General features: G+C 40.2%; 1 protein-coding gene across 3 annotated transcripts in view; it reads right to left on the bottom strand.

Moving 5' to 3' along the window:
- The window catches only part of tln2a (talin 2a), a 96,009-nt gene that overhangs the window by 22,627 nt on the left and 50,600 nt on the right, over positions 1-22,782 (bottom strand). For all 3 annotated transcript variants that reach the window (XM_044345606.1, XM_044345623.1, XM_044345614.1), the window contains exons 11-32: positions 21,988-22,143; positions 21,024-21,125; positions 20,212-20,288; positions 17,145-17,325; positions 16,761-16,874; positions 16,503-16,611; positions 15,589-15,797; positions 14,273-14,371; positions 13,729-13,896; positions 12,509-12,643; positions 11,075-11,234; positions 8,558-8,724; positions 5,868-5,996; positions 4,781-4,894; positions 4,444-4,557; positions 3,845-3,979; positions 3,465-3,593; positions 3,213-3,315; positions 2,141-2,349; positions 817-936; positions 439-636; positions 71-210 (exon numbers count right to left, since the gene is read on the bottom strand). In XM_044345606.1, coding sequence (XP_044201541.1) covers positions 71-210; positions 439-636; positions 817-936; positions 2,141-2,349; positions 3,213-3,315; positions 3,465-3,593; positions 3,845-3,979; positions 4,444-4,557; positions 4,781-4,894; positions 5,868-5,996; positions 8,558-8,724; positions 11,075-11,234; positions 12,509-12,643; positions 13,729-13,896; positions 14,273-14,371; positions 15,589-15,797; positions 16,503-16,611; positions 16,761-16,874; positions 17,145-17,325; positions 20,212-20,288; positions 21,024-21,125; positions 21,988-22,143 — 3,068 coding nt within the window. The remainder of the gene's footprint in view (positions 1-70; positions 211-438; positions 637-816; positions 937-2,140; positions 2,350-3,212; positions 3,316-3,464; positions 3,594-3,844; positions 3,980-4,443; positions 4,558-4,780; positions 4,895-5,867; positions 5,997-8,557; positions 8,725-11,074; positions 11,235-12,508; positions 12,644-13,728; positions 13,897-14,272; positions 14,372-15,588; positions 15,798-16,502; positions 16,612-16,760; positions 16,875-17,144; positions 17,326-20,211; positions 20,289-21,023; positions 21,126-21,987; positions 22,144-22,782) is intronic.

Genomic DNA, 22,782 nt, shown 5'->3' with positions numbered 1-22,782 from the left:
ATATAAAATTTGAATAGAAACATTAACCAAACACTGTATGTCTAAATGTGTGTGTGGTTAGTTGTGGTACCGTGCAGCAGCTGCGAGCAGGTTCTTGGCATTTGCTGCTGCAGGGTCTACAGACAGACTCTTAGCAGCCAGCAGCAGCTTGCTGGAAGCCATAGAGATGTTCTTCAGGTTACCGATCACCTGCACCTGGTCATCCTTCTTCTGAAATGGCAAGTCATAACATCAAACACATGTCAACATGTGGAAATATTTTCAAAATAGTGTAAACTCCTACTGTGTCCACTTGCAGTTCTGAGTAGTCATCTGTTCAGTGATATATATTTTAAAAGTGCTACCGTTGTCTAAACTGAATGAAAAAATGTTTTAAGGTATATATTTTAAAGATTTTGATGTTTTTGTGAAACTGATACACAGTAAAACAAAACAAACCTGAGTGTGCCCGGCCATCTCGATGCCGGCATCAAGGAACTCATCAAAGTCATGGCTGAACTTCCCAGAAGCCACTGCCAGCTGGCTGCTGGAGCCTCGTGATGCGTGGACCACCTCGCCTGCTGACTGGTTCAGGTCTGCTGCTGTTTGGTTCAGCTCACTCTGAGCCTCCTGAAATGACTTGGAGGCTGGAGGGATCTGAATGGAGGACACAGAGAAGAGGATAAATGACAGAAAATCAGAATAATCACAAATCATATCAGAGAAACAACTAATAGTAAGTATTTCTTGAACCCCCAAGCTGTAATATATCAGCACATTGTTCTATGTGTGATGTAGTTTTATACTGGCAGAGCTCTGGTGAGTCACAGCACTCACAGTTTCTATCAGAAGCTTCTTGCTGGCCTCGCCGATGCTCTTGAGAGCCATGTCCACATCCTTCTGGCCAGGCAGACAGTTGACGCAGTTATTCAGGGAATGAGACACAGCTTTGGCCACCTGGAACACACAGCAGGTTCAAGGGAAAGCAGGTTAGAAAGTGTTATCCACACAAGAGCATGTACAGGTGACCAGGTTGAGCTAGAAATCTGCATTCAAAATGCAAATGAGCAAGGCAGTCATGCAGATGAACTGATGTCACTATTAGAAAGGAAGTTTCCATTTTTTTTCTTTTACAAATATGGACAAGTATGTCTTTGTGTTCTGTTTGGTTGTGCAACGGAATGCAAATGGGGCTGTCACATCACAGAAGCCAAAACAGAAGCACATGACAACTTGAAACAGAGCAGAGAGAGGCAGTTTGCACTCAATTTCAGATGATAAAATATTATTATATTAGGCTATTTTTTCAAGATAGAAAAAAACTGCCTCATCTATGTTTGCACATATTAATTTATCTGTATTATTATGTCTATTGAGAAACACATTATTTATTAATTTTGTGGAGAAAATATGAGAGGGACAAGGCATAAATAAATAAGCTACTTGGCCTATAAATATGCCACCAGGTTTATTATAGGAGTCCCTTGCTATATTTGACAGGTGTTCAGTTTCATGTGTTACTGAGCAGATGTAGATATTTACCCGGCTCAGACCATAAGAAAATATAGCGAAGGAAAAAGGCGCTCTATATGGCTGCATGTTTCATTTCTTACAAATAAACAGATAGTTTTTAGTCATCTTTAAAAGTCACAATAATTGTGTAAATGTAAAACACAGCAGAGAAAGTTCAATAAAATGTTTAGCATCATTAAACTTGGCTCATCCAAGAGTTTCAATTTTAAATAAATGTGTTTGATATATAATGTATTAAAAATGTAACTAAAATAAAACATCAATGACACACATATACACTATATATGGTGTGAAAATGTTATATATGCTATACATTTTAAATGAACTAAATGAGATGAGGAGGTACTGAAGAGTAATTGAAGAATGACAATCCAATTACAAGTGAATCTCAAAAAAGTCTTGCAGACTCACAAGCTGTGAGTATATTTTTTGACAACTTGCAGAATCGTCTCTGCTGTGACATTTGGTGCATTTAGCTCGCTGGCACAGGTGCTGTAGTCTGACAGAAAGATGCCGCTTGAACTGAATCTTCCAGCCTGCAGCATCGGGAGTCACTCGTGGTGTTAAAAAGCACAGACATGCACACCCCCTACCCTCCATACCCTCGAGCAACCCTACAACATCTCACCTGTGCCAGCCTCTGCTGACTCTCAGCGTCTCCGGGGGAAATCAGTGCCTGCTTGGCCTCATGAATGAGAAGCGCTGAGCCCTCCATGACATCACGAGCAGAGTCCAGCATGGCAGCAGCAGCCTTGGGGTCTGTGGTGGAGGCAGCCACGCCACGGGCTGCCTGGGCTAGTGTTTTCAGGGCCTGAGCTGTTTCCCTGGCTGCTATTCCTACACATAGTTAAGATGTGACAGACGACAGCTACAGTCAGACAAAGCATTGCAGAAGCATTGTTGATCATTTATACAGCTATGATATTTTATTACAAGGTAGTATAACTATCATATGTTAATTTTACAATCCGACTGGCTACCTATTTGTACAGAATGTTTGTTGAATGTATAAAACATAATTTCTCTGTCTGGACAAATGTGTTGCAGCCAGCAAAACAAGCAATTTGGTCCCTGAGTTGTTTGCCTCACAGGCTGGAAGCAACAATAAGACTCCCAGTCCCATATTATATGTTATATTTAGCAAGATTACTCAAGGGAAGGAAAACAGGTTTTCTCCTCAGGTTCTATGGAGAACTATAGAAACACTGAGGCAGACAGAGAGACACTGTGAAGGTAATGAAAAGGTCTCCTGGAAATACTGAAGAGATCAAACATCGGCAAGATTAGTATGTTTTACGAGAATCTTTATTTGGTTTACTTTACCCTACTGCTTCATATAAAGCAGTCTACGTAAAACACTAACTGAGATCAGGCAAAATATTAAATGACTTTTACTGCTGTATTATTGAGTTATTTGATTGAATTATTCAATCATATCTCCAGCAGTGCAAGTATTTTAAAGTCATGTGAAAGAGAGAAAGAAGCTCACAGTGTGCACTGCGATGCAAACAGTGCTGGTAACTGCAAGGAGAACCAGTCTAACCCGTAAAAGTTTAGGATCAATTGACATTGGCATTAATTCTCATGGAAATGCTAGGCAAAAAGTCACCAAAATTGATAGGTTTACGGATTTACGGTACGATACGGTTTACATAACGTCCAGTCCTTGGCACATTTTTGCAGAAGTCAGCAAAACCAACCTGTGTAGTGTTCATTTCCTTGTGCAGCGCAGGTGAGCAGCTGAGCCATAGAGGATCCTACTGACTTGGAGGTGCTGCCTAGATCTTGAGCACACTTCTCCAACTGAAAAATAAAACAGCAGCTTTATAAATAAGCCAATAAAAATTAAATATTAGGCTGTGAAACCATTGTATGTGGTCAATATCTTTTGAATATCTAGATCAAACTTAATGCAAGTCAAATCAATCTTAGGAGTCTAAAAAGTCTCTTACTGATTCTCCAGGTAGTGGTTTCAGTTGGGCATTAACGGCAGCCTGCTTGGCATCCTGCAGCTCACTTCTCAAGGTCTGGATAGCAGTGAGCGCTGAGTCGATCTCCATGGGGCCGCAAGCTTCATGAGCCTAGAAAATAAAGTAACTCTCACAGTGCACTTGCTTACAAAAGTTATTACTTACAGTATGTTTTGCACTTGTAAGTAGTCATCCTTTAACAAAACAAATTCTGTTGTCAGTTCCTGCTAGTTACAATGTCTCTATTTTTGGAATGATGCAAGTGTGTCAAGTTTTTGCATGCAAGCTCTTGTGTGTAACTGGCAGTGACTCCCTGCATGCCCTGTTATACGTATGAATGCCTCCGAGCATTTGTGTCCTACCTTCTGTGCAGACGTCCTCAGCTCAGCCAGACAGGTGGCCAGGTTCTTGGCACACTGACCCAATTGCATGGCTGCAGCCTGATCTGTCACCGTGGGAACAGATGACTTGGCCGAGGTCACCATCTTACTACCGGGCTGCAGAGAGGGGAAAAAAGTAAAATGGGTTTTGATAAAAACAAAGTCTAAAATGTTTGATAAAAACATATTTTCCCTTGGAGCAGCAAGGGACTATTTAGAAAACTAAATGTTGCTCCAGGCAGCAATGAACATAGGTTTAAATTATATGGTGGCAATTTCACCAATAGGTACATGAATTTATGCTCCTGTATGAGCTCTAAAAGTGCTACTTAAAAACATAACCCCACCACTGCAGTGTGTCTATCACACCAAAAAGAGGTTACAGGCCTATTTTTAATGGGTCCCCACATGGAAGAAACACTATTTATACTTTTTTCAGCCTGGTTCCCAAGGAAGAAGAGAAGTTATTCACTTTGAGTATGGGACATAAAAGTTTTAACAATCCCTTCTCAAAAGTAAGAAATGGTGGGGCATGTGTCTGTGTGTGTGTGTGTGTGTGTGTGTGTGTGTGTGTTTTGCACCTGTAGGAAGTTCTGGCTGGCGATGATAAGGGCTAGTTGTGCACTGAGGTCTTCTGGTTTGGCCTGACTGCCACGCACCCCCTGGACGAGCTGTGGGATGTGGTCAGCCACTGCCTATACACAAAAAAAACGCATCCACAAGCATAAATACACAATCAAGACTGAGACAGTATAAAATCCTTCTTTTTATCATACTGGTCTATGTACCATCAAGTAAGCAATTTACACATGATATGGTGACATTATGCAGCTGATAAGAATAGGAACAGTGGTGTGAGGAAAGATTCATTAATATATAAAACAAAGAAAACCTAAAAAAAAAAAAAAGCATCCCCACCTTACAGCTCTGCACCAGCTGCTGGTGAGCAGCAGTGTTCTTGTTAGAGGCGGCAGCATTTTGAGCAGCAGCGATGGTCTGTGTGGCTGCAGCCGCAGCTTGCTTGGCAGCATTCTGAAGAATATTAAGACATATCCACATGTAAAATATAGTAACCGTATTGCCTGTATCAATCCATTTTCAAGTATCCATTCAAAAGGCCTCTAAGGTCACATCTCTGACCGGATGTTAAAAGATTCTAGTGTCGAATGTGTGGTCTAAGTGATTTTAAATTACAGTCCTGATAATTGTTCTATACATGTTTGTATTTCCTTACCACACAACGGTACGCTAAAAGCATCTCTGGCAATGTAAGCTGCACTAAATACATTATTAAACATCCATGTATTAGAGTGTAAATACAGCATAATAAAAAGGTCTGTCCTTAAATGCTCAACTTCAAATTAAGGTCTCACATCTTGTTTATTCAAAACTAAGAAGTTATTATAGATAATAAAAATCCTAATATTAAATATAACTCATAACAAAGTAAAATATGCATACAACTGCACATCATAACAGAATATAATATGATAAGGGACGACCCAGCCTGTAAAGTGAGTAACAAACACACTGAAACTCTGTTAATGAGTTAAACTGGGCCATGAGTCAATGAGTCCCACCATTTTTCCAAGTTAAGGACCGTTTTAAAAAGTGACAAACCTAAATTTGTGTAAAAATTTGACATTAAATGGGAAATGATATGCTACTGAAATCAACATGTACTGTAGAAACATGGCGGTGCAACATGGCGGGCTCTGTGGAAGAAGACCTGCTCCCTAGGTAGATATAAAGGGCTCGTTCTAAGGTAACAAAAACACGATTCTTATTTTCAGGTGATTATACACCAATTAAAACATCCTTATGAATATTATATTCCATTTCTGCCAAGTCAGTTCCGCTATGCCACTAAATTCTACACACTGAACCTTTAAAGTCAGGAAGAAATTACCTCATTCTGAAGTTGCTGTTTCACTCAGGTCAAAGTGTGGTAAGTGGATGTAACAAAACAGTGTTTGCAGGTAAAAGTTAAGCTTTCATCACTGACCTCCAGTCTGTTGATCAGCTTCTTCTTTATGGCATTCTGAGCAGCAGCGTTGGTGGCCACACGCAGCCCCTCTGCAGCTTCCCTCAGTCTCTGCTGCTGATCCTCGTTCTCTGGGTACGCTGCTGCACCCTGAGAACACACACACACACACACATACACGCACGAACAGTGATCAGCATACAAGACTTGTGAACCAGGTGGGTCAACAGCTGGTATAAAGCAGGGAAGACAAAGAAAACAATGCATTCAGGTATATTCTTGGATAATCCAATTCTAACATTCCCTGACTTTCTTTGGTCTTTTAAAAAGCTATTTCATGTTAAATTTTTGCACTATTTCTTTTTTCTGAAAAGCAGTAACATTTCTGAGTGACTGTTAACATTTAACACATCACACACACTCCTACTGGGACAAGCAGAAGACACACCTACACAGCTGCCATCAACAAATACATATAATCTTAGAATATCCAATCGGTGTACACAGATCTTTAGAAATGACGCAGACTTAATCACTGCACTCAAACTCAGCTGCAGCTCGTCTTCGCTCAAACAATCAGTGCTTTGTTAACAGCTGAATGTTAAGAGATGTTGTTAATTCACATTAGCAAGCAGACCTTTTTATCTTGCTGTTTGTGTATCTAGCAGTACCCAAGTTAACTGGGTTGTGTGGAGACCAATATCACTTAGCGCCTCAGTGTTTCCTGCTGTTGGAGAGAAAGCTAAGCCCAATGCCATTAGGTTAATTAACTGGGAACTCAGTAGCTTCACCTGCAGCTACACAGAGAGGTGGGTGTTTACGCAACTGAAAATCCATGTCATTAAGGTTATTTTTAACCCCACAGCTGCTGGTGGCAGAAGTCACGGAGATATCGCTATCAACAAGGCACACGAGTGTACAAACAGAGAAAAAAGGTTGTTTCACTGTTAAGTAGTTGCATATTTTGTAAAACGATGTTAGTGACCAGCTTCATGTCAGTGGAGTTTGCAGCTGTCATCTGCCTGTTGGCAAGCGCTGACACCACTTAAATAGAACAGCTAATTTGCATAATTATTAAAAAGTGCTGATTTCCAGAGGGACTAAGGATATCACATGCAAGAATTCATCATAGGAAACTAGCCTTCAAAAAGGGTCTGTTTTACACTGATACAGTACATGCATAAAAAAGTAAACCACAGCAAATCATCACCTAACTTAAGCATTAAGTAAGAAAAACAAGTGAAAAATACGTCCAAAAACTATACGACAAAGGCTCAATTAATCAGTTACCAAGGCAACGGCTGGCTAAGGTCTCAGCCTCCACCGACACAGATAAATATACAGCTGTGACGGGTGATAAGTCTGGCATCAAACTCGACTAACCAGCTGGAAGGCGTCATTTAATTTTCATGGTGGAAGTGGAGAGCTATTAATATCAATCTGTGATTGGGTAGACAGATAATGAGAGTGATGTAGGAGATAAAGAGTTGAGAGAGAAGAAGATGGGGGTCAGTGGCAAAGCTAAACCTCCCCTGGAGCAGTCTGGGAGGAAAGAGTTTGATGTCGTCTTAATCTTAATCATGTTTCACTGAAAACTTGAGGCATGAAGACTAAATGCATGATAAATCTCAATGTTGCTCTGACATGTTATTGTACAGTTCAAACTGAAAGGTCATATCAGACCCTGCATAAATAAATGATAAAAAAAAAAAAATGGACCGGATGTCAAATTTCAGTTCATTAAAATGCATTCAACGTTGAAAGATCGACATAGCACATGGTGTGAGTAAATTGGTGTTTCTTGAAGTTTGTCATCAGGTTTCTTATTTTATTTAGAGGAATTTGTGGCTGAGGGTACTACAAGTTGCCTTCATTATCTACCAGTTTTACAGTAATTCTACAGTAATTAATGTAGAAACCAAAAGAAACAGATGCAAAGCCTTAACATGTATTGACCCATTCACATCAACAGCAAGCACAGCTTTTGCAAGTCTTCGCTTTGGTCAGAGACCAGTACAAGAGACAAATCCTGGTTCTGCTGTATACAGATGAAGTAATGAAACAAAGACACAATGAGAGCATACCCGGCCTTTCCGGATTCTTAACGGAAACCCTAAATTCTGACAACTAATTTAAATTGCATATCTTAAACTAAAATTCTACACACCCACAAATTCGGTCATAAATTTCATCTTTCCATCTTGGAAAGTTGTCCATGTATGTAAATGTTGACTTTACCATATAATTAGAAAAATTACACTGTAAAACCCCTTTTAGAAACACACATTGTGATTCAGATGTTAAAGATCAAATTAAAAGATAAGTCCATGCCATCAATCTTTATTACAAGGAAGTTTTAAAAGGTTATTTTTTTGGTGAAAAAACACCTTAAGTGAATCACTTCCCACACTGTCATCCTTTCTCTGTTTTGCAAACACACGCACACCCGCTTGCAAGTACACCCCACTCTTTCCCCTCTGCTGTCACTGAAAAGGTCACCTTGTAGTGCAGCTAAACCCAGCGCTGTAGATCTTTATCTGGTCTTAAGAAATGACAATCCAATGATTAAAACCGAAACTTTTAAAGAGTTTGAAGTGGTATACTATACAACATACTGCTTTTTGTTGTCAAAAGTTGAGCTGTGAATGAAAAAAAAATCAAAAAATAAACCTAGAAAATATGATATACTTTATGTTTCGTAGCCCGGTTACCTTTGCTGCCTCCACCATCCTTGCAGTTGCGTCAGCCAGCAGTTTAGCAGCTGCCAGCAACTTCTTAGAATTGTCGACATCCACCTCAGCTTCAGCATCAGACCTCATGGCGTTCACCAGGTCTGAGGTGGCCTGAGCCAACACCCGAGCCTGACGGACCATCTCTCCTGAGAGGAAGAACAGTGGGGACAGAAGACAAAGGTGGGGAGAGGTGAGAGGAAGGAGAGAGGAAGCGAGAGAGCAAGAGAGAGAGAGAGAGAGAGAGAGAGAGAGAGAGAGAGAGATGAGAAAAGTGCAAATGTATGAGTCATACATAGAGATTATTCAGGTGACACTTATGTAAAAAAAAAAAAAAAAAAAAAATGTAATTGCTTAACGCTATCCTTTTGTAGCAAAACCTCCTGAGTTGATAGTCATGAACAATTCAGACAAAAAAAAAATCCTTAAATCCATCTTCATTTCTTCAACTACTTGTAATAAAGTACTCACTACTGTATGGTTGATAACCTTTTTAGGAATAATGATGCAAGTGATAGAGTGCTGGCAAACCGACAAATATTTCAACAAGACTACATTGACTTTAATTTGATACCCTTTAATCCTGTATCAGTAGGAGAAATTTACTTGTTAAAATGGCTGATGGTGTGTTGACTCATACCGGGACTGTTTGAGGTAATAAGCAATAGCTAGCAGTTAAACATGAACATTTGAATGTCACCTGGTGGGAGAAAACAAGATGCAAAAGAAACAACGTGGCTGAATTTCTCACACTGTTGTAATGGTCTCCCTAATTAGATCTGTATAACACCGGTAGCTGACTGACTAAAACAATTGGATGTAACTATTCCACCAGCCCCGGTGTGTCTGACTCCCTCTGAAAAAAAAAAAAAAAAGAAAGAATCAGACTAATGAGGTAAGACAAAAGGGATGGAAAGACACAGTGTCTAAATTCTCTCTGTCAAAGCAGACCTGGCACAACACAAAAGCTATCTGGCAGCATGCCGCTATAATTCATGTGAATATCTCAGCTGATGTGCCAACACTCGACTACAGAAGGATTCACTCCTTTTTTTAAATTCGTCACACCACAAATTTTTGTCCCATTTTTGTGCCAGGTGTGACATAACCTGACATATCTGACACCAGTTCAAAGGCGGTATTCTCCAACTGGCTGTGTGTATTCAGGCCTCAGCAGAGCAAACAGTCATTCTACTGGTCTATCAAACCAATCAATCCAGCCAAGCTGACCGCTGGGCCAGGACGTTCTCTCTGCGCTGCTTTCTATCTTCCCGTCTTTCACCGCTGTCAGACTTGTTAACATCACTGTCAGCTTCTCTCTGTGGCTGCACCAGGTCTGACAGCAGTCCATTCAAACCCACCATCATGCCACAGAGGAGAAGATGGATGAAACAGAAACTGATAACACAGTAGACATGTACTGAGAAACAAAAACTTTAGAGCTGTAGTGGCAAGCAAGTTTTACAGCTTAGATTAGATATAGTTTGTGCTTTTTCATCACTTTTTTAAACCAAGATATATGGCTAAGGCAGGTCAAATTTAGCCACATTTTAGATTAAATTTCAAAGTACGACAGGTGCCAAAATTATGCCATATTTAACTAGAGACTCTGTGGTGGGTTGCACAAAGTACTGAGACAGGAGTGGCTGGTTCCATCAACCTTGCCTTTATCTTTTATAGTTTCTTAGGTTTTATTTTTGCCTAGATTATTGATTATTCTATAAAATTATTTAATTCTTTATTTTCAAGTACCAGCTGTATTATCAACAAGATGAGTTTAAAGCCATGCTAGCAGGTTTGTTAGGCAAAGAGGTGCTTTCGGCTAAATGCTAACATCAGCATGCTAACGAAGACGCTGCTAAAATGCTGATGTTAAGCAGGTAATATTTACCATGTAAACAGTCTTGGTTTAGCATGTTAGCGTGCTAATATTTATAACATGCTGTATGTTATAACTGTAATTATAATTAATTGTAGTATTGGACAAATTGTGTGCCAATTATCATGGCAAAGCATACAAACCATATAATAGTCGAAAAGACATTTCACTCAAAACCACAAATGTAAACTTCATGGTGGCACTAGAGGAAAAGTCAGGGGGTCATCAAAGTCATTAGGATGCATCCTCTGAGGACCATGATTATCTGTACTGAATTTCATGGCATTTCATGCAATAGTTGTTGAAATAATTTAGCCTGGACCAAAGTTGACCAACTGACTGACCAAAATAAAAACTAGAACCTCACTGAAAGTAGCTGGCTGCAGGTTGTGCTTTACTGCCAATGACTGTTTAATCCATGATTGCTTTTCAAATCAAAAATACATTTTCAGTAAAAGGGCAATTAATTAGGCTGTTCCTTAAGCTAAGTACCATACATCATTACTTAATTACAAACAAAATTGCATCAAGGTCAAATATATATTCAATATTTTATTTTTTTTTTAGCCCCTAATCTTCCCAGCTTTTCATCTCCAAGCAACATCCTCTTCTGAACTCACCTGCATCTCCCATTGAGCTGAAGATACTCTCAGTGACGGTCATAATGGTGTCTGTGGCCTGGTCGTAGCGCCCGATAGGCTCTCCCCTTGACGTGTACTGCCGGACGTGTTGCAAGAGATCTCCCAGAGCCTGACTCACCACGCTGGCTGCTGCACTCACCTTCAACACAGGAGATGTACATCATCAACGTTAGTGCTGTGTTTCTTAAGCTGCATTATTCCCTTATTCTTATTCCAGCAGGGTGGAGAGGCGCACACTGGGCTCATTATCTTCATTGCTTCTTAAGCCGTGTGTTAGTGCACAAACAGAATTCCCTGAATTAAACCGTATGTCTCCGCCAACCAGTCAAGTTGCAGTTTACATCCATGTTTGTTCAGACTCATATAATATTAGTGAAGACTTTGAAGGAATAAAAAGGTATTAAGTGTATTCTCCTTGTATGTATTCACTTGCTTGGCCAATAAAGCTGATTCTATTAGAACACAAAGTTGTAGCCATGACAGTAGATGATGCTTCAGATATGGATGTTGCGGCAAAGAAGCTACAAATCCTAACACATCTTCAACCCGGCAGCAAGGATTATCTAAACAATCACCACAGTTTCAGAGTGGGCCCCCAAAGATTAGTGTCACCAATTCAGCATCCAACCAAATGTGAAATATGGTCACAATCTCCCCTTCTTTTCCTGAGTTATGGTGTTGAATAATGGCCAGGAAAGTGTTTTTGCAGAACATTATGATGCCATAGTGAAGTTGACCTTTGACCATTTGGATATAAAATTTCATCACTTCATTATTTTATCCTATTCGACATTTGTGTGAAACTTTGTCATACTGTAATTAGCGTATGAATTCTTGAGTTATATCCAAAAACGTGTTTTTTGAGGTCACAGTGATCTTGACCTTTGACCACCAAATTCTAATCAGTCCATCCTTGAGTCCAAGTGGACATGTGTGCCAGATGTAATGAAATTCCCTCAAGGTGTTCCTGAGATATCTCGTTCAGGAGATTGGGATGGGTGATGTCACAGTGACCTTCACCTTTGACCACCAAAATTTAATCAGTTCATCCTCGAGTCCAAGTGGACGTTTGTGCCAAATTTGAAGAAATTCCCTCAAGGCATTCCTGAGATTTCGCACTCACAAGAATGGGATGTACAAACAGACGTATGTAAGTACAGACAACCTGAAAACGTAATGCCTCTGGCCACGGCTGTTGCCAGCATGGAGACATTAAAAAATGTCTGATGTAGCTTACATGACAAAAAGCTTGAGAGTCAGTATTCTAGAAAACACACCAGTCAACTCATTTGCTGCTAATTAGTGTTTTCTGGGTCAAACTCGTGATACAACTTGTTACAATATTTTCTGAAACAAAAAGAAGAAAAACCATACATGGAGGACCACAGTTAAGTGCACAGCAGTCAAACTTACCTGTTTGAGGAGCTCACCATCCTCTGTGGCTGAGAGGCAGGCCTGGACACAGCTCTCCACTGAGCGATCCACCAGCTTTCCAGCTTCGATTAATTGCTCCTGACAAACAGGGGAACTGATGGTGGGACTCACCACCTACAACATGGAAGGTAGAGAGAAATGAAGGTGAGGAATTGGAAGAAAACAAATAGTTATGCAATAACAAGGACATAAAATATGAAAAAGAATAATAATAATGGCATCATATGGGGCAAAAATGATCCATGTGTGAAAGGCCAAACTTGAAAATTCCAAAAATATTCAGTTTTCTATCACAGAGGACAAAGAAAACACTATAATGAATATAATCTAAAATAATTATTAATTATTGCACATTAATTTTGTTGATTAACAAACCGATTAATCAGTTAATCATTCCAGCTCTAGCCCAATATAATCTGCATTTAACTTCCCCAACGTGACTCAAACATAAACCATAAAAATCTTCTACGTTGGTATAAATGCACTGCGATAACAGTCTTTTCATCAATAAATTACAAATCACATTTCACAAAAGAACAGAGGAAACAAAGATTAGAGAAATATCTTTCTGAAAGGGACTCTTCAGCAGATGGTTTTCATCACACTACCATGCAGAGAGGTGAGGATTTGTTTAGTAAATGCAACTATTCAGATTGGGAGCCAAGAGGGCATTTAAACTAATTAGAGGCATGTGGGTTGTACAATTATGGATGCACAAATGACTGTGTATTTAACAGTGCCTTAGTGCATTCTCATATGTTCACACTCCAAAAACACAGTTTCTTACGCTGCAGACAAATCTCAAGTTATTAAAATATTTGAGGACATAAATATCTATTTACCAAACCTCACTGTAAAGTCTGCTTGAGAAATGGTGAAATAGCAAATGGGAAATTATTGTCATGCACTTCACCAAATAGCTTCCCAAATAATAATAATAATAATAATATTCAAATCCGAGACAGATCTGACATAAGTGCATCGTTTTTAAGTATTTGCATATCTGCTAAATTTATTTTTCGAGAACTGAGTGCATGTTGTACAAATACTTGATGTGATGTGAGCCATTTAGTACAATAAGTCTCACATTTCATGCTTGGGAACATTGGTGAATGTTCAGCACACACACTTATTCACAAAGCACTCTTGTTTTAGTGGAGAGGCAGGTTAATTTATAACATTTGAGCATGTTCCTGTACCTTGGCACATGCCACCAGCTGGGAGGTGGACAGGGCACACTGGGTGGCTGCAGCAATTACTCGGTTTTGAAGAACGGTGTCCTCTGCAACCTGGGCCACATTCTTGGCCTTCAGCACCAACATGGCTGCGGCGTTGGCCACCGCTTTAGCCAGATTCATCAGGATATCCTGCACAACAGGTAGCAAGGCAGGGAGACAACACAAAACATCTCATCAGCAACTTTATATACCTTTTGTACACATTTTTTGCCACTCTCTTAAACAGATTAAGCAATATTATGGCATTAGCATTTGAATAGCTCAGACTAAAGTAAAATGATTTATGCCACAAAGGTTATATTCGCAGTTGAGCAATCTGTTCAAACTAAGAAACTCAGGTTACATAATGAAAAAAACTTGTTTGAATATACTAGTGTTTACTCCATCTTCCCCTGGTTACAATGTGTTCTTGATTAGCTGAGCAGCAGTTCCTGGATACCATGGTTTTCTCTGAACACTTCACTGAGAGCAGTGATTATGACAAATGGATGGAGTGCAGTTTTACCTGGAACCTCTCGTCTGTCTCGCTCTCTCCAATCTGGCGCAGGAGGTCTCCACTAGCCTGGCCGATGCTGCCTGCTGCCGTCAGCACAGTCTGTCTGGGCTGCAGACACACACACATACACACACACACAAAGCAATCAGGATGTGAAACTGCATTTAGAGGCCTGGTTTGAAACAGCATCATCTTGCATCTTGAGATATGGCTTCTACTTAACCTGTACAGTGTTTTAATGTGCTGTATGCTGCATCAATGCTAGAGTGATTCATAATATTCCTACACAAAGACACAGTTAACAAAGAGAGCCTACATGTCTTCATCTAAGGAGCCTACAGTCACATGTTAACTGCCCAACAACCAGCATCCATAATGAACAGCTTTATAAAGCTAAGGGTTCTCCCTAAGATAGATAAACCTGTGTATTATGTAGATTACCAGCCCAGCACTGTACAGTTCATTAACTCCTGAATGTTCCAGACAACCCCCCCCATAACTCCTAATAGACACTGGTCAGAACATTAAAGTCCTGCAACACAAGTAGATGCACAGTCTCACAAGTGAATTATTCACCATGTGTGTTCTGCAGTATTTTTAAGCTAGCTGTGTTTCCATTAAAAAACAGCACATGTCTGCCAATCAGTTCAGCCTCAGTCAGAGGTCTTTATTCAGACCAGCCAGGACAATTCAGTTAGCTGAAGCTGGCCAGCAGCACAGGATGTTAATATAATTACGTGGAGTTTTGGAAGACCAGGAGAGACGCTGCATTATTAAGAGACCATACATTGTCTCAGGGTCGAGCTGCTCTGCGGCAAATTTAATTAACTTTTTAGGTTGTCGTTGTCAATTTGGGAGGAACAAAGCATTTTGTGTGAAGACAACAAAATACAGACTAAATCTGGCATTTCAAGTAAAACACATGGTGAAAAGTTTGGTTGCTGCATGGGCTCAAATCCAAAGTCAGGCTCCATTTTGTGACTTTTTCAACAATTTACCCACTTTATCCACTTCTCTTCCTCCATTTGGTTTGAGATCAACATCATTCATTATGTCCTTCACACATTATTTGGTATGTTGGACTTGAACATGAACAACAGATCTGCATCTTTCAACATGTCTGGTGTGCAGATGGCTACAGAAGGAGGGAAAGGTACGGAATACAATTCTGAATGTCCGTTTTCAGGGGCAAAATAAATAAGTATATAGACAGACTGATAATTCTAAGGCTGCAATGTACTGTGCATCTATTAAAAAGGTGAATTTGCCATGTTTGACTTATGAATTAGTATTATAATCTCAGAGTTTGAAGTTTCTTTGCTCACCTCTCCAGATGCCGGCTCCACAGCCTTCAGCAAGTCAGACACGGCCCCTGCTAGTGTCCGGGCAGCCCTCATCAGGTCGTTACCTCCGCCCACCTCATCCTCCATCAGTGCAGCCAACAGCTTCACACCCTTTGACATTTCTGTCAGGTTGGAGGAGATGGTGGTGATGGCGCAGCCCACTGCTGTGTAGTCTGTGTCAGTTGGGTCACCTATTGGGGACAGTAGGAGGAGAATAAGAGAGGCCATCAGAAAAATAAAGCCCTTTAATTCAAACCCCCAAGAAAGAAAAATGCAAAATGCTCTCAAGTGAGCATCCTTAAGATTCACTGATATGTATAAATTAATCATTCAACCAAGGGTCAACATTTTGCTTTCGAGTATAATTAGAGACTCTGCATAAAACACATCAGTCCATTTAAGTAAGCACTGGGAAATACACTTGAGAAAGTACAGAAATTAGGTATAAGCTGTTATCTGTCTAAAGCACAGATAACAGACTGAAAAAACAACCAGCAGACTGATCAACTGACTTTAACCTTGAATGGTTCAGAATTCACTGTCCCATATTCACCAAACAACAGCAGGATATGAAGGAACCATTAGACTTCATACAGGATCCATAATGCTGTTAATGAGTGTGAGACTAATGGAAAGATTCTGCTTTAAAGTTGTTAATTGGCCAGATCATTTAAACTCTGCAGAAAATAGCATCCCTAAAATTACTCATAAAAACTCTGGGCACAGGTCTTAAGACTTTCACTGACCCCATCAAGGGTTCCTGAAGGACTTAAACCATTTTATTTACAATAAATGCCACAAAGGCTACAAAAATGTATAATGCACTGCAGCCTTGCTCCACTGTCATGCTGTCAGGGTTTTATCATATTCTGCTGAGTCATGCTAATGCCACTGACCAGCTGTGAGGTTGACGACAGAGGCCGTTCCTGCAGTGATGGCGTCGACCTGAGAGTGAATCTCGTGTTTTGATTCGTCCATCTTGTTCTGGATCCACACCTTGGATGCCTATGCACAAAGACAGAGGTAGACAAGACCTAAAGTCATTATACTGCATAAATAAAATGCACCAAAGTGACATATTACCGTAATGTATGTTAAGTATGAGTGTGTTCTTGTCTTGTTGGTTTTTATATTAACCATGTGCAGCCACATACCATGTCCTGTCCCAGTGGTGGCAGGTTGTCAACCTCCCCCAGGTCAATCTGAGCCTTCTGCACAGCTTGCATACTGGTGTTGATGGTTCCCATCAGAGCCTGCTGTGCTGAACTCTAAACATAGAGGAAAATAAATAGATGTGTCTTACACAATTATTTAACAAAAAACCTTGCCAAAGAAGATTCTTGTCCTCAGTTTAATTGTTTGCATGTGGAGGGAGCAGCCACAAGGAAGGTAAAAAAAAAGGTGACATAATGGAGGATGATGATACTTATGTCCAGTTTTACCACATGAGACAAACTTGTATAAGTGTGGCTTATACCTATAACAGAAATTCTTGAATGTAAAATATACTAAGCACCATTCTGCTGTACTGTTCTTACCAGCGGTGGCATGTGTCCACGGTGCATCTGACCCATTGTGATCTGCTGCTGAGCAGATGGCATGGTGCCCATGCTGAGTGACTCTGTGCCAATGGAGCCAGATCGGATCACCCCTGGCAGCGCCACGGAGCCGTGCTCCACCCGGCCCACGCGGTTAAACTGCTGCTGAAGGATGGTGGACCTGCAGGTACGCAAACAGGCAGACAGTTAATACGGCTTCTAAAAAAAGGTTTATGGATGATCACCATGTCTTAAAAAACAATTATGCAAAATGGTGCACACAATAAGAACAATTCTGAAGTCGCCTCTCATAGAGAGAATGTGGCAGGTTATATTTACTTACAATTTTTTGCATTGAAATCACACTGCCATTGAACTTTTCATCTCATGCGGAGCAAATCTCAGTTTATCAGCTTGCTTGATAACATTGTTTTAGTTGCACACTTAGTAGCGCCACACTTGCTGTGCTTGGCACAAATTATTTAACAGAGGGAAAAGCACTTTTCAAGGTTAGGAAATTACCAACTTATCATAGCACTGTTTGCTGTAGTCTTTGTGCTGCCATGAAAATAGAGCACATATACCTTCTTTAAAGTCACATTGAGACTGAAGATAAAAGTGTCTTTAGCTTCTGTACTGTGAGTTATTTAAACATTATTTAAATCCTTCAGATTTTCTGACTGGACCGCTAAATGGTGGGCGTGGCTTAGTGAATTCAGAGCAATAGAGAACTGTAGAGGACTGTTGGCCTCCACACAAACCTCCCTTACTGGTGTTGTTAGATCAGGAGGAGGATGATGAAGGAGAAATGGTAAATTAGACCAACATTCTTTTAGAGATAGAAACAATACTGATATCCAAACACACACCTCCCCTTATAGTATTTGTTCTGCTAGCTACCACAACATAAAGTCATCAGTGATGAGTCATCAAACATATGAAAACCTTTTACAGGAAGATAGAATATACTCAAAAAATAAGACATTTTATAACAAGTCACAACAAATTACATTACACTGTATTTTTCATTTAGCAGACGCTTTTATCCAAAGCGACATACATCTGAGACTTATACAACACAAGCAGGGATCTAGTCAGGACAGAGCAACACGAGTAAGTGCCATAAAGTTGGGACCGATAGGACGTAGATGCCAACAGACAGTGCACCAAGGCAATGCATAGATTGCATAGAAGCAAGTTTGGTTTTTTTTTGTATTTTTGACCTACAGTCCATCAAGGGCAGGGGTGTTCGCGAAAGAGCTGGGTCTTTATTTGATCTACAGAGTCCCTCTCAATCTTTAAGAAAAAACTAGAGTTTGGTAACTTGTTCCACGACTGGGGAAGAGTCTAGCTAGTGACTTAGGGCCCTGTTGTGGTGGTGGTACCAGGCACCTTTCATTGGCAGAGTGTGGTGAGCAGGAGAGACTGTAGACCTGAATGAGGTAGTTCAGGTAGTCAGGAACTGTTTTAGTTGTTGTTTTGTAAGTGTCAGGGTTTTGAATTAGATGCGGGCAGCAACTGGGAGCCAGTGGAGGGATATCAACAGTGGGGTGACATGTGCTGTTTTGGGCTGATTGAAGACCAGACGTGCTGCTGCGTTCTGGATCATCTGCAGAGGTTTGAATGTACATGCAGGGAGGCCTGCCAGTAAGGAGTTGCAGTAGTCAATGTGTGATATTACGAGAGCCTGCACCAGGAGTTGTGCTGCAAGCTCAGACAGGTAGGGTCTGATCTTCCTGATGTTGTATAGGGTGAACCAACACGATCAAGCGACTGAGGCCACGTGAACCTTAAAGACACGATTAAAACTGAGAAAATGTCTTTTTCTTATTACTGTGTTTTTAAGACTTAATGATTTCTCTCATATAGATGTACAAACTGGTGGTTAAAAACAAAAAACAGCAAAGTAATAATCTAACAAAAAATCTAAAAACTGAGGAAATGCATACTCCAACATACATACATACATACATACATACATACATACGCATGATGTACTCAAACACACCGTCAGCCAATAATCAGCTTGCTAATAGAGCAGAAGTCAAGCAGTGTCTTAGGAAAAAGCCGAAACAGTGCAAACACTTAAAGACAAGAACACAAACTGTCATGAGAGGAAAAGTATCTTAATGAAGACAAGAAGAGCATGTTTCTGCTTCTTGGCTGTGTGTGCAAGTGTGTTCATGGGAGAGATTTCACACCAGGCAGTGTGGCTGTGCACATTTGTGACAGTGGGACACTAACACAAAGCAGAGTGACACTGCAGAGTCTTCTCACTGTGCACTTCTGGAAGACAAAGCTTTGTTTTGTTTTTCCTCAGATAAGGCCTTCCCGAGTTCAGCTTGTTATGTGTTTGCAGTATTAAAGACTTTTGCCTTCGGCCCAGTGCATGAGCCCAGATAAAAGAAAAATACAATAACAATTGCAGCAAATACTCTCTCAGCTGAGAGCAGGAAAACAATATCAATTGAGGGAAGATGGGGGGGGAAAAGGGCTTTAGTTACAGACTGAGAGTCCACTGTAGATAAATGAGCTAATACACATCTAATCAGGAAATGTTCAGATAGAGCCTTTGCTTGTCCAGTGCAGCAAAATTTCCCCACATAATGATTATCTCTCGGGATAAAGTCCAACTAAGGAAGTGTTCATGTGGGGAAATGAGGTCCTGGAAGATGGATGTGTGAGGTGCGGTCGAGGTCGGTATTGTGAAGGAAATTGAAAAAGGACCCAGTCTGAGATTGTGTTTTGCTAGAATAATATGCAATAACTTTGTGTGCTGCTATTGTGCTCATAGGCAAACCATCATCACAGCACATTTTACAGTATATCAGTATAACACAATAACACACTGCAGGAGTTGTATGGGAATTACTGTAAGGATTAATTATATCTATTATCTCTAAGTGTAAGTAAGTCTAGTAGTTTTGATTTCTTGCCTTTATAAAGCTTTCTCTGTTGTTACTATGATTTCACATTAGTTTTTGCTTTAAAGTTTCTCAAAGATGGAATTTAGTAGAGTAGCTCTACCTGTGTAATGGTTTTTTAAAAAAAAAATTACAGTACATACTTTTTAGGGGACACAGATTCCTCAAGCATGGTTGACTCCTCATCACCTTCTAATCCAAAGCGATCCTTGCTTTGCTTCTGCAAAAAAAACAACAAGTATTTGTTTAATAAAAGGAGTCTGCAGTGATTTTAGAGACGCTACCCTAATGCTTTCTTTGTTAAAATGTCACATTTTGTGCGCCGCACAAAAGACAACCTGGTCCCAAATTCATCAAGCGACTTAGAGAGAGGAAATTGGTCTCTGACACATATTTGGTCCTATTTTTAGAAACCAGATGAAGGTCATTTAAACAGAAATGTCACACGAAATGAATATTAAATAAACCAGTAATAAGCAAGACAGAGTGTGGAGGTTTTTCACTTTTATTTAAGCCACATATTCAGGTATGCAGATACATATTTTTCAGTATTTTGAAGGCATTAGGCTTAGGGATGACTGTCCTCACCTAGGAAGGAAAGAAGGCTCAATTGTGAAAAAAGGGAAAAGAATTGTCTTCTAATAAGCTAACACTTACTCAACTCATAATTTCAGGTCACTTGAACTCATGATTATAGTTCTAATGCTTCTGAAGGCGACAGTTGATTATAATTGGGCTGACAGTAAAAAGGTCAGCTGAAATACGCCTGATGAGTTCTTACAGTATACCTGCTTTGCACTCCGTCAGCTGTCCTGTGCTTCTTTTTATTTAACTGCAGCTGCACCACACAGTAGCCAGGGTGCATCAAGCATCAACAGATCTGAGACCTTATCTGCCACAGGAGGATATCGATTCATTATGATTCATCTGTGTCTCCGGAGATAAAAGGTCTCACCTTTTTGAGGATGATGTCGATGTAACCGGCAATGAGCTGGGAGATCTGTTCCCCTTCAGTGGTCTGAACTGAGTAGTAGCTCTCCTGGTACTCCCCGAAGTCCTACACACACACACACACACACACACACACACACACACACACACAGAGAAAGTTACCACTGCTGTGACAAACTGCTGCAACACACAGAGAGTCAGATTAACCCAAAAACCATCTCAGAGCACATTTTATGTTAAAAACAGGGCAGATTTTTTTTCCTTTTATTAGTTGAAAAAACATGTGAGATGGAGTGATCTGTGCCCCTCATACTGTCATACTTGAAATACAAATCAATCAACCCCCTGCCCTCATCCAGCTGACATCAGATCAAAATATACAACTCCTTCAACAATGAATCTTTTTTTATTAAATCCCAGTGTCACAATAACACACAGACTAAACAGCAGAGCACGCAGCTGAAATAACTGCAAGAAAAGGAGGCTGTGTTAATTTAATAGAGACAGTACATCTAACAGATCCGCAAGATTAAATCCATGTTGTTCATTGACTGCGGGTGCTGACACAAAAGAGGAATATTGACAGGGAAGACAAAAGAGTCTGTTCAATAACAGAAGTGCACGGAGGAATGAAAGGACAGGCAGACTGAGCACTGCAGCGATTGTTTTATGGCCACTGCGGAACAGTTGGTTTTACTGGGAGCCTGTCGTACTTATTTACAACTAGAGTTAGACTGCCTAGTTTGGGCAGATTGAATAAAAGATAAAATGGATGCAAGAACAAAGCCAGCAGTACCCAAACATTGTGTATTCTTGTGAAAGAAACTCTTCAGAGAGACCTAAAATTTTCACACTAACTTGTAGTCTGAGGCGAGACCAGCGTCCAGCCAAACGTTGCAGGTTTTCACATTAAATCATTGCTGTTGTTGTAATTCTGTGGATGCTTTGTAAGAGCATGCAAGTCTTACCAGGGTGAAGCTCTTGGGTGACGCCGCCCACCTCTTCACTGTGGTGAGTGGCCACTCCTGAACCACATCTTTGGTCTTCTCATCCACTCTCATCACAGACTCTTTGGTGATCCCCAGGAGCCGCGGTACCAGCTTGTTCTTACTCTTCATCTTTTCCTGCAAAAACATACACTTTATTTAATCCTCAAAAACTTTCCAAACCTGACAAATACCCTGACATTAAGCAGAAAACTTCACGCTAAACAAACACTGAATTAAACCGGACCACAGACCAAAGGCACTTGGTAATCCTGAACTTGCCAGTTTCCTTCTCTTAACTGAAAGCATCATATTATAAAGAATCTCTAACAATTACAACGTCCTGCAGCCATAATTATCAAGGACAACCCAACAATTTCTGTGGTTGATTATTCAGTGACAAAAACAGGTATTAAGTTAAAAAAAAAAAAAGTAATATTCTTGACAAGATGACACAAATCTTTGTCTCCTTTAGTGTGCCTTACACTGAACATCCTACACCCTAAATGGGCAGCGACTAGTTCATTTCACAGTCATATTAGTACCAAAATTTAGTTTGACAAAGCATCACTGTACTGACTTGAGTTGACTTTCCCTGCATTCTTTGCTAAATATTTATAGAGCTTAGTCTTTGTATCTCTCATCACTTATGCAGTAAAGGAAAGGAAGCCAACTGCTTCACATGACTGGACTTGAATGAACCTTGAAAGAACAGAGCAAAAAAAGCCATTATACTTAGATGAAATTAATTTAACAGAACAAATGATTTCACTTGAA

Source organism: Thunnus albacares, chromosome 1, assembly GCF_914725855.1.
Source record: "Thunnus albacares chromosome 1, fThuAlb1.1, whole genome shotgun sequence".
Taxonomy (NCBI): Eukaryota; Metazoa; Chordata; class Actinopteri; order Scombriformes; family Scombridae; genus Thunnus; species Thunnus albacares.
Note: the sequence above shows the minus strand (reverse complement) of the source record. Positions and strands in the feature narration are given on the sequence as shown.